The 12,654-nt window shown below is 43.1% G+C and overlaps 1 protein-coding gene across 1 annotated transcript in view; it reads left to right on the top strand.

The window, feature by feature from the left end:
- The window catches only part of fhod3a (formin homology 2 domain containing 3a), a 98,402-nt gene that overhangs the window by 14,301 nt on the left and 71,447 nt on the right, over positions 1 to 12,654 (top strand). The window contains exon 3 of the mRNA XM_036577856.1: positions 814 to 878. Coding sequence (XP_036433749.1) covers positions 814 to 878 — 65 coding nt within the window. The remainder of the gene's footprint in view (positions 1 to 813; positions 879 to 12,654) is intronic.

Below are 12,654 nucleotides of genomic sequence, written 5' to 3'. Positions count from 1 at the left end.
ATGGTGGGGGTGATGGTGATGATAATAATAGTGATGAAAGTGATTGATGGTTTGTGGTGATAATAGTGGTGATGAGGTTATATGCTGACTGTGATAGTGATGGTGGTGATGATGTGATGGTGGTGGGGAGCATGATGATGGTGGTGTTTAGTAATTATGGTGTTGATGATGTCAGTGTTGCTGATGGTGGTGATTGCAGTGCTGATCATAATAATGATGACAATGATAATGATAATGGTAGTGATGAAAGTGATAGTGATAGTAATGGTGGTGATGATATTGGTGATATGATGCTGATGGTTGTAGTGATGGTGATGATGATAATGATGGTGATAAAAGTGATAGAAATGGTGGTGATGATATTGGTGATATGCTGATGATTGTGAAGATAGTGATGGTGATGATAGTGATGATAATGATAGTGATAAAAGTAATAATGGTAGTAATGGTGGTGATGATACTGGTGATATGATGCTGATGGTTGTGAAGATAGTGATGGTGGTGATGGTTATGGTGATGGTGGTAGTGATGATGCTCATGTGATGATGGTTGTGCTGATTGTGATGAAGATGATTGTAGTGGTGGTGATGATGCACATGGTAATGATAATGGTGATGGTGTTTGTACGACATGAAAACTGTGATCTTTCCAGCCACACATTTTGACCAGAGGCAAACTTAAGATCTAAATCACAGTTTTAAGATTAACGTATATCTCTCTCTCTCTCTCTCTCTCTCTCTCTCTCTCTGTCTCGCTCTCTCTGTCTCGCTCTCTGTCTCGCTCTCTTTGCCTCTCTCTCTGTCTCTCTCTCAGGAGGGGGAAGAAGCACAGCGTTATCCTGCGGACTCAGCTGAGTGTGCGCGTTCACGCCTGCATTGGTGAGTCTTGTGCGCTGGCCGTGTAAAGGCCGGAGGCCTCGTTCTCTCACTGACACACTGCAGGGAAACCCGCCTCTTTAGCCCGCCTCACTGTGGAGGATTAGTCATGGAGGAAGTTCAGTGGTAATAATACTCAGATTACAGAAGGTCAGGGGTCAACCTCAGAGCCAGTCCCGCTGCGGCTGCTGAGTGATGAAGTTAATGCTGAGTGTCTCTCTCTCTCTCTCTCTCTCTCTCTCTCTCTCACTCTCTCTCTCTCTCTCTCTCTCTCTCTCTCTCTCCTGGTCAGCATTCTCCATGTGCAGTGATAGCTCTGCTATTCTGGGATTGCAGGTCAAGTGTTTTATTGGCTAGAGCAAAAAAGGGGTCAAAGGTCAGGGCCAGGACTCTGTTTCTCTCTCTCTCGTTCTGTCCCTCTTTTTCCTCTTTGTGGGTCAGTAGAGCTGACCTCTGTGGCCATAGCTGAAGATCCACTCTGAGGAGTGAATAATGCCGTAACGCTGTGAGGCTGAATGACTGAGGGGTTTATTTTCTGGAATATCTTCAGGTTTGATGAAGTCGGTGATTGATTGCTGTTTGATTGCTCTGGCCTGTTGCTGTTTGCTACATGTGAGGTCTGGCTGTGGTCCTGCAGGCCGAGCCCGCCGCGGGGCGAAGCCTTAGCTTCAGCAGAGGTTAGCTAGACAGACACATGCTTGATTAGCTAGCTGAAGGGCAGGTTAGCTACCCAGCTGAAGGGCAGGTTAGCTACCCATCTGAAGGGCAGATTAGCTACCCAGCTGAAGGGCAGATTAGCTACCCAGTTGAAGGGCAGATTAGCTACCCAGCTGAAGGGCAGGTTAGCTACCCAGCTGAAGGGCAGATTAGCTACCCAGCTGAAGGGCAGGTTAGCTACCCAGCTGAAGGGCAGATTAGCTACCCAGCTGAAGGGCAGGTTAGCTACCCAGCTGAAGGGCAGGTTAGCTACCCAGCTGAAGAGCAGGTTAGCTACCCATCTGAAGGGCAGGTTAGCTACCCAGCTGAAGAGCAGGTTAGCTACCCAGCTGAAGGGCAGGTTAGCTACCCAGCTGAAGAGCAGGTTAGCTACCTAGCTGAAGGGCAGATTAGCTACCCAGCTGAAGGGCAGGTTAGCTACCCAGCTGAAGAGCAGGTTAGCTACCTAGCTGAAGGCTTGGTTAGCTGGTTAACTGAAGGGTTGTTAGCTAGCTGAAGGCTTGATAAACTAGCTAGCAGAATGCTTTGCTAGCTAGCTAAAGGGCAAGTCAGCTAGGTAGGTGAAGGGCAGGTTAGCTAGCTAGCTAAATAGTGCTTTAGCTAGCTAGGCGAATGGTTGGTTAGCTGCTAAGCTGAAGGTTGGGTTAGTTAGCTAATGAAAGGTTGGCTGGCTAGTAAGCTGAAGGGTGAGTTAGCTGGCTAGCTAAACCGTGGATTGCCAGCTAGCTGAAGGGTGTGTGATATAACTCACAAAGAAATGATGTAAGAAAAAGTGAACTGAACTCAAAACGTCACGAAATCACTCTTTCAGCATGTTAGCTAGTGAACTACAAACGTAGCTACTCTAACCGTGAGTTTACTGCAGAAGCTCATGTTGTGATAACGATAAAAATCTGGTTCATTGTGCATCAGAGAAACAACTTCTGAAGCCCCCAGTTTGAGCACCGCTGTCCTGACACTGAGTCAGACTTCCACAGACATCTTTAGGTGAAGTCATGCTGAGTTTATTTAGTGTTCTTCTGTTATTTTAGTGAGTATTTAAAGCTTTTGTGACGTTGACCCAACCCTCGCTGCAGGGAGTAACCCAGGCTGGACTTCTGGAGCTCACAAGCTGGTTAGCGGACATCGTGCCCAGCGCTGGGCTTTGGCCAGTGCAGAGCTCCCTCTGCAGGATTTATTGAGTCTGGACTTTGAAAGTAGTCTGGGTGGTACAGCTTTAAAAAGGTGTGAATCTCAATCACGTCGTTGAGTTTCACCCCCCCCACCCCCAACCCAGCCCACTCAGAGTACTACAGTGGTAGGAGCATAAGGAGAAGGTCCACTGGGTTTGTAGCTGTTTCTCTGGTCAGTCCTTAGAGGTTTTGCATTACACACACACACTCACACACACACACACACACACACACACACACACTCACACACTCACACACACTCACACACACACACACTCACACACACACTCACACACACACACACACACTCTGAGGATCTGTCCTAAGTGGATGAAGAATGTGCTCTAAGTCTCCAGCCACCTGCTCCGTCCCTCCTGCTGCTGCAGGACTGCAGTTTCAGTAGTAATCTAAATCCCACCCCCGCCCTCCGTCCTGCACTCTCTCTGCTTCTGCTTCTTCACGCTGTGGTCGACCACTGAAGACGCTCAACATTAGCATACAGTGCCTTCTTTTCCACACAGAACCAGGAACACTCAGAGGCTGTTTTCATGGGGTTTTAGCAGAGAAATGGTGCAGTTCTGTTTACTGTTAGCTGATCTGCTGCCAAACCTTCTCACCACTAAAGGAGGAAACAGAAAATCACCCAAGAGTTTCTTCTCCCTCTGTTTCTTTCAGTAGTAGGTCAAAATAATGACTTACTATGTCAAAACAACGACTTATTACTCAAAATAATGACACATCAAAATAATGTCTTATTAAAACATTGTCTTACTATGTCATAATAATGACTTATTACTCAAAATATTGACTTATTGTGTCAAAATGAATTATTTTCTATAAATATTGACTTACTATGTCAAAATAATTAATGATTTATATCGACATATTGGCGTACTACATCAAAATAATGACTTATTTTTTTCGATATATTGACTTATTTCTTGAAAATAATTACTTATTTGAAAATTTTGTAAGTCAAAATATTGACTTACTATATTAAAAACACTAACTTTTCCATAATATTGTCTTATTATGTCAAAATATGTATGTATTTTCTTAAAATACTGACTTATTTTCTCAATATATTGACTTACTTTGTCAAAACATTGACTTACTGTGTGAAAATGTTGCATTTATTTTCAAAATGTTGACTTACTTTGCCAAAATAATTATTTACAATATCAAAATAATGACTGACTTCATATCCTGTAAAAATTACTTATGGCTCCAAAAACAATTACTTCTTGAAATTTGACAGCTCATTATTTTGTCAGAGCATCCCAGAATGTCAAGAAAGAAGTCTATAAGGTAAAACATCAAATGTTGTGTTTTTGTACCATTTTAATTTAATTCAGGTCAAACAGAAGTAGAAGTGCTGACCACACCTGTTCTGTACTCAGATATACTGACCAGCGCCACTGTGGGTCTCTCAGGTTTAATGGAGGACGTAGGTCGGTTCGGTTCTCGAGGAGAACAATCGTAACCTCACTGTTTATAGATGCAGTGAGTCTAGTGAGTGTGTGCCTATACGCCATGTGTGTGTGTTTGTGGGGTCATTTCTGTGGTCAGTGTCTGGAAGGCCGGATTGGATCCTAATCCCAGCTGGACTGAGCTGAAATCCGCTAAAGAGTGGTGGGATTGGGATCTAGAGTAAAGCTCCACATACGGACAGATGTAGAGCAGCTTGGGAGGAAAACGAGACCCATTCGCTTCTCCAGCGTCTGTCCCGACCTCAGGGGGTCAGAAACGCTGACCGTTTAATTAAGGTGGAGTGGACGGAGTGAGAGGTGACTGGTTTAAATCAGGAGTGCTGAAACGAGTTGAAGAAATCGAGTTTGAGTTCAGCTCAGTTTTCAGTTAAATACAACCAGTTTATTCTTAAAAAAGGACAGAAACAGTCATAAAAACCGTGGCAGCTGTGTTCATCTTCTTAAGGCTGAGTTGTAATGCTGAGTCATGAGTCTTTTAGGGATGGGTATGGGTCAAGCGGTGAGTCCTTTAAGCACGAGTTCGAATTGTGAGTCATTTAAGCGCAAGTATGAATCATGAGTCATTCAAGCACACGTCTGAGTCAATTCATGAGTCATTTAAGGGTGACTCTGAGTCAAGTCATGAGTCATTTACAGGCTAGTCCAAGTCATGAATCACTTAAGAATGAGTCAGACTCAAATAATGAGTCATTTAAGGGTGACTCTAGGTTGAGTCGTGAGTCCTTTAAGGGCAAGTACAAATTGAGTTGTGAGTCATTTAAACACAAGTCCTATTTGATTTTTGAGTTGATTCATGAATCGTTTAAGGACAAATATGAGTCGAGACTCGTTTAAGGGTGAGTCTGAGTCAAGTCATGAATCATTTAAGGGCGAGTCTAAGTTGAATCTTGAGTCATTTAAGCATGTGAGTCATTTAAGTCGTTTGCAATCAATGGGACAACCTCAAATTTAGCCTGATTAGCCTGTAGCGTGGGTGAGGCATTACAGTAGCTACAATGTAGTAGGATAGCTGGTGGTTGTTAGCAATGTCTCTGCCTCCTAACTGCCCCGCAACCCTGTAACCAGCCCCCCAAGCCCCCCATCCCATCCCCCTCCTGCCCCCCCCCAAATTGAAGCTCTGGCTACTCCACTTGCACCCTATAACTCACCTGACTGTGAAGCTGGAAATGAGAGATAAACATGTTTATACTGAGCTGAAAATAGAGCTCATGTCTGATGTAGTAATAAATCTGTGACCTCCACTGACCCCTGGATTGGCAGACCCCTAACAATGACCTCTAGTGACCCCTGCAGGAGCCTTGTGGCTGTCTGTGGTTCCCCGTGATTACAGATCAGCTCGAGAGTCCGTCCAGTCCAAGTATGTATCTGTGACTGACCTGTGGTCAGCTGTTAGACTGGAGCATTTTTGTGGACCCGACAGCTGTCAGCACGTCAGATCAGAGAGACTCTGTGAAAGCGACGGGCCGTTTAAACCCTCATTAGCGCTGCTGTAGAGTGCTTTAAAAGCTGCAGTGGGATTTACGTTTCAGAACTGAAGGAGTGCTGATCCAGGATCAGCTTCCAGCTCCAGCATCTAAAACCCTCACCTTCATACAGAAGGCAGGACGTAGATCAGCATCAGGGCTCGGTGCAGGTCGCGACCTTGCTGGCTCTAATCCTGTGGAGAGATTTGATGGCTCTCTCTCTGTTGTGGTTCAGAGAGTAAACAAGAGGCTGCGCCCAAAATCACATACTTCTACATTAACCCTCTCAGGTTCGTGATGTCGTATGCGTCATCAACATACATAGAAAATAAATCTCAGATTTTGCTAAATAAATCCATGATGACAAATCCAACACTGAATGACTTCTGTGGTTATTCATCCATTTGAATAATTTTGAAAAGAGTTAATGTTGTTGTTACTGGGATGGTTAGCCATTCACTGAGGCCTTGACTTGAGTCTGGTGACCAATCAGAGACTGTGTTCCTGACTTGTCAACCAATCAGAGGCTGTGTTCCTCACTTGTCAACCAATCAGAGGCTGTGTCCCCCACTTTCGACCAATCAGAGGCTGTGTTCCTGGTTTGTTGACCAATCAGAGGCTGTGTTCCTGGTTTGTTGACCATTTAGAGGCTGTGTTCCTGGTTTGTTGACCATTTAGAGGCCATGCAAAGAACCCTTTAAGCATGAAATGCATCTATATAGAACTTTTTATTCTCTTTACTAAGAAACCCTTGAGAACCATCTTTTTACTGTGTGTATTCTAGTTGAAAATCGGTTTATTATTATTGAAGTTCTTATTAAGTTTCTCTATATCGGAGGATTTCACACCAATGAATGACTCTGTCTTCATCCCAAACACTGAATGATGGAGATCTTCTGAGAAATCAGGTCCATTTTTGGTCATCAGAGCTGAGTATTGGTTTGACCTGTTGGTGAAGCTGATGTAAGAGAGCTGAAGCAGGACGGAGGTTCACTCTGAGACCGTAAACTGTTCACAAACAGAAACAGCTCTGAGCCAAAACCAGCTGATGGGCTTAACAGGTCAGAGCGTAACGCCGCTGAGTGTTTCTCCAGTGTCAGCCTGGACCTCCTGAGGGCTGGAGAACCTGGGTTCTGTCTCGTGGAGCCCGTTCACCTTAAACAGGGCTCCTAACTGAGTTTCAGCTTCAGTAAACATAACTAGCAGCGGTTAGCTGGGTTTAATGACTTTCTCTGTTAGTCCAGGTTTAGTACTTTGAGAAGATGGTTCTTCAGGGGTTTTCATGCTTGAATGGTTCTTTGCATGGCAAATGTTTCTTCAGATAGATGGAGAATGTGTTGTATGTGGTTCTATATAGAACCTTTTTGAAAATGGTTCTATATAGCACAGAAACTGCTATATAATTACTGGAACGTAATGTATTTCTATTCTTCATATTCATATTTACTGTAAAACATGATATTAAATATATGATTGACATCAGAAGCCTTTCCCCGATTGGTCAGAAGGCTGTTACTGATTGGTCACAAAGCTGTCTCTGAATGGTCAGGAAACTGTCCCTGATTGGTCAGAATGCTGTCCCTGATTGGTCAGAAGTCTGTTCCTGATTGGTCAGAAGGCTGTCCCTGATTGGTCAGAAGGCTGTTCCTGATTGGTCAGAATGCTGTCCCTGATTGGTCAGAAGTCTGTTCCTGATTGGTCAGAAGGCTGTTCCTGATTGCTCAAAGGACTGTCCCTGCTTGGTCAGAAGTCTGTTCCTGATTGGTCAGAAGGCTGTGCCTGATTGCTCAAAGGACTGTCCCTGCTTGGTCAGAAGCCTTTCCCTGATTGGTCAGAATGCTGTCCCTGATTGGTCAGAAGGCTGTTCCTGATTAGTCTGGAGCTGTCCCTGATTGGTCAGAAGAAGCATTAATTGCCATGGTGATGTATCCCAATAAAAAAGTGATCCGCCGTCATGGGACAGAAAATCTGGTTAGACCAACTGAGCTTAAATGTAGCTGCCTGAGTGAGAAATCCTGGTTTGCGAGACGGACACCTGATCCCCCCAGAACCATGATAACACGAACATTTGTTTTTATGGGGCATCTGGCAGGAAAAGGCTCCCTCCAGAGGCAGACGCTGTTGTTTTGGTTGCTGAAGTTAAGGTTAGAATGAGTACAGCAGTATTTACTCATACAGGACAACATGGAAACACCACACACAGTGTGTGTGTGTGTGAGTGTGTGTGTGTGTGAGTGTGTGTGTGAGTGTGTGTGTGTGTGTGTGTGTGTGTGTGTGTGTGTGTGTGTGTGTGTGTTCGTTTTAGCAGCTGGACGCTTCTCTGCATACCAACAGCTGAAGTGGACCAGGGGCCACCAGAGCCGTTTATAGAAAGTGTTGACAACACAGAAACATGTGAGAGGGAGTGCTGGATGGAGAGAGAGAGAGAGAGAGAGAGATCTAGAAATAGAATAGAGAGAGAGAGAGATTGGGGTGAGGTGAGAGAGGTGATAAAGAGAGAAGGAGATGTTTATAAAAAGAAGGGAAGTAAAGGATAGATGTAGTTTAACACGAGAAGCCTTAATGTAAATGCAAGAGACAAAGAGTGTAACCCAGCATGTCATACAGAGTAACTGTAGTAACCGAATGTCATATGGAGTAACTGCATATTATCTGGCTTAATAGTAAGTCATACAATAGAACAGTATGTCATGCGGTGTAACTCTGTCATATGGTGTAACTGTATGTCATGCAGTGTTAGACTTTGTCATGTGCAGTAACAGTATGTCATATGGAGTGACATCATACACAGCTAAAGTATGACCTACGGAGCGACTGTATATCATATTTAGTAACAGTATGTCATAAAAAATAACAGTGTGTCATATGGAGGAACTGTATGTCATGTGGAGTACCATTATATTGTACAGAGTAATTGTATGTCATACAAGCTCAGTGTGTCATATGGAGCAACAGTATGTCATTCAGCATAACTATGTTGTACAGAGTATGTCATACAGAATAACAGTTCGCTATACATTGTAACAGTATGTCATTTGTCATATGGTGCAACAGAATGTCATACAACACTAATGTGAAATAAAGGTGTGTCATGCAGAGTAACTGTATAACATTCAGTGCAACAGTGTGCCATACACTATAACAGATAGTCTATAACACTATAGCACTATAACAGTCATATAGAGTGCTGTTATATCATACAGAGGAGTAGGACGTCATACGAACTCAGTGTGTCATACAGAGCAGCAGTGTGTCCAAAGTAACAGTGTGTTATGTGGAGTAGAAAATGTCATAGTAACAGCATGTGGTGTGACATACAGTGCAACAGAATGTCATACAGCGTAACAGCGTAATATGCGTTAGAGTAACACTATAACATGCAGAGTAACAGTATACCATTTAGTATAACAGTATAACATTTACAGTAACAGTATAACAGAGTAGCAGTATAAACATTATAACATTTAGTAACAGTATAACAGAGTAACATTATAACATTCATAGTAACATTATAACATTCAGAGTATCTGTATAACATTCACAGTAACATTATAACATTCATAGTAACATTATAACATTCAGAGTATCAGTATAACATTCACAGTAACATTATAACATTCATAGTAACATTATAACATTCAGAGTATCAGTATAACATTCAGAGTAACAGTATAACATTCACAATAACATTATAACATTCATAGTAACATTATAACATTCACAGTAACATTATAACATTCATAGTAACATTATAACATTCAGAGTATCAGTATAACATTCACAATAACATTATAACATTCATAGTAACATTATAACATTCACAGTAACATTATAGCATTCATAGTAACATTATAACATTCAGAGTAACAGTATAACATTCACAATAACATTATAACATTCATAGTAACATTATAACATTCACAGTAACATTATAACATTCATAGTAACATTATAACATTCACAGTAACATTATAACATTCATAGTAACATTATAACATTCATAGTAACAGTATAACATTCACAGTAACAGTATAACATGTCATACATTATAACAGTCACACAGCCTCCACTTAACGGCTCCACGCTCTGAGTCCTGCTCTTTAACACGTCCCTCACGATTTACTCTGATCTTGCTCTGATTGTCCTGCTCTGATGACCCCCTGAAGAGGCTGAGCTGTTTTGTAGAGCAGTCATGATTTTTCTTCTTTATTCTGTAAGTTTTATTTTTGGATTATAAAGAACTTTTTAACCTCTTTTTTCTCTCTGACTTCCTAAAGCAGTGAGTGACCGTGGATTGAAAGTTAGGCCCCGGTTGTTGATCCAGGTTTGCTGGGGTCATGAAGTTTGGAAGGACGTCTGACAGGTCGAGCTGTGTTCGTTGTTGTCGATCAGGTCATGTGAGGTGACGTTGGGTTTGTGTGAGGTATTTTTTGGAATCATTAAGGCTGGCTGTAGGTAGGTGGACCTCCAGAACACTGCTAACTCACATGCTGCTCTTTCAGAGGGTCTGATAGCTTTTTCTCCAGCAGCTTCACGTCTGAGTGCAGTAAGTACGATGTACACTGGGGTTCAAGTGTCTGAGACCAGGATGGAAATGTGGGATCGTTTTCATTTAAAACTGAAAATGAACAACTGAAAGGTTTAGAGCAGGGGTGTCCAAAGTCCGACCCCAGGGCCGACCCCAGTGTCCCTCAGACAGATTTTAATCGGCCATGGCTTCTGTTTTAGAGTGTGTTAATAATGACCCACCAGTACTCTGCAGTTCCTCCTCTCACCTGATGGTGGCATTTAGTCCAGACTGCAGCCATAAAGCTCAAACTAACAATGAAAACGAGAGATTTTGAAGGAAATTTGTTGATAGTGTTTCTAATAAAGTGGCCAGTTAGTGGAAGTGGACGGTGAGTGTTTCTAATAAAGTGGCCAGTTAGTGGAAGTGGAAGGTGAGTGTTTCTAATAAAGTGGCCAGTTAGTGGAGGTGCAGTATGTAGTATGTTAATGTAATCAGTGATTGGTCAGGACTCTGAGAAATGCCTGTCTGTTGTTGATGTTCTAGCTACGTTATGATGTCAGAACTGAGTGTTCCAGTGTCTCACACAGCCTGATGGCTTTAAAGCCTGTCGAAGGTCGTTTTCCAGAGACGCTGGTGTTAAAGACGTTACTGCAGTAAAAAGAGAAAAACATCACCCTGCAGGACACGCGTTCACTCTCGCCAACATCAGGACTGCTCAACACATTTACCCTGACCGCTCATCCCTCCTCCCTCACTGACGGGGAGAGGAGAGAGGGATTTTTAAAATGAGAGAGAAACGCTCCACTCTCGCTTAGTGGAGAGACAGACTGATTCTGAGAGCAGAGGAGTTAGAATATCACAGAAAAACAACACAGGTTCATTCATGATGATTATGATGAAGGGAGACAGGAGGAAATATACAGGATGGATGAATGAGGGATGGAGGGATAAAGCAGAACGGATGAGTGCAAGGTCACTGAGCCTCGTTCTCCAGTATCTCCCTAAGTTTGTTCTTAAGTTTGTTCTTAAGTGTGTTCTTGAGAAAGGTCCTAAGAAAAAGTCTATGTCAGATTCATGTCGTGTTCTTAAAGCGCAGAACTGTTCTACCTTTGTGTTCTTCAGTGTGTGTAGATTCTGTTCTTACCCAAGAACAAATCCCACATAGAGAACACTGGTGAGTCAGAGTCTTCGTCTAAACTGCGTAAGTGGGTTAAAGGAGGAATTTTTTTCGTAAGAACGGTTGGTGAATAAAGGCCATAGTTCTGATTTCAGATATTGGGGAGCACCCTCTCTCACTAAAAACATTATAGTATATTATATTATATTACTGTTATTTTTATCATGGGTTGTATGTTGTGTAGGTAAATTCAGCTGCAGGACGTAATTTATCAGTGTGTAGTAAAAGGTAGGTTCCAGGTAATGTTCTCTAACTGTCACCCCAGGTCACTGTAGCATAACTGTGGAAATGAGTGTGGTGTAACCATGGAAATGAGTGAAGCATGACTGAGGAAATGAGTGTAGTGTAACCGTGGAATGGGAGTAGTGTAACCATGGAAATGAGAGTAGGGTAACCATGGAAATGAGAGTAGTGTAACCATGGAAATGGGAGTAGTGTAACCATGGAAATGAGTGTAGTGTAACCATGGAATGGGAGTAGTGTAACCATGGAAATGAGAGTAGTGTAACCATGGAAATGAGTGTAGTGTAACCGTGGAATGGGAGTAGTGTAACCATGGAAATGAGAGTAGTGTAACCATGGAAATGGGAGTAGTGTAACCATGGAAATCAATGTAGTGTAACCATGGAAATGACCCAAAGTTGAAGTCGGCTTCCTAATCGACAGCTTCTTGTTTGAATCTTCCGTTCCACCTTAAACGGTGCAGCGGTTTCATTGAGGCTGCTGAGGCGCCAGGAAGGAACTGCAGCACCACTTAAGGTGGAACGGAAGATTTGAGTAACAAACAGGCAAACAGGAAGCCGACTTTACTAACACGTTTCAGGCAGCTGTGTGATGATTTAGGTGTGCAGTTAGCACCATGCTAGCCGGTGGGTGTAGGCCTATGTTAACCAGATTAGCTCCAGTGCTAAAACAGAAGAATTGAACGTGTGTTGGCTGATGGACTACATGTGGGGAAACCGAGGGGTGGGGGTACCGGGGAGACTCAGTTTTGGACTGTGAGCGTCTGAGCGAGAGAGACAGAGGAAAGAAACCTCTAAAACGCCCTTTGATGTTTTAATCTCCACACAGCCCATTGTTCCACTCAGCCTGACTGACTGAGTACACAGGTATGCTGCTTTGTGTCCAGGTGTCTCCTTCCTCCACAGGTGTGGCCAGTCTTTCACTGCATTTCACTGGCCTGCATTGTGTTGCCGTGGCTACCTGATCTGCTCTATTGTGGCCAGTGATTGGCAGGACTGTGTAGAGGA

The sequence above is a fragment of the Colossoma macropomum genome, unplaced genomic scaffold (assembly GCF_904425465.1).
Source record: "Colossoma macropomum unplaced genomic scaffold, Colossoma_macropomum, whole genome shotgun sequence".
NCBI classification, from domain to species: Eukaryota; Metazoa; Chordata; class Actinopteri; order Characiformes; family Serrasalmidae; genus Colossoma; species Colossoma macropomum.
This window is presented reverse-complemented; position numbering and strand designations above follow the sequence as displayed.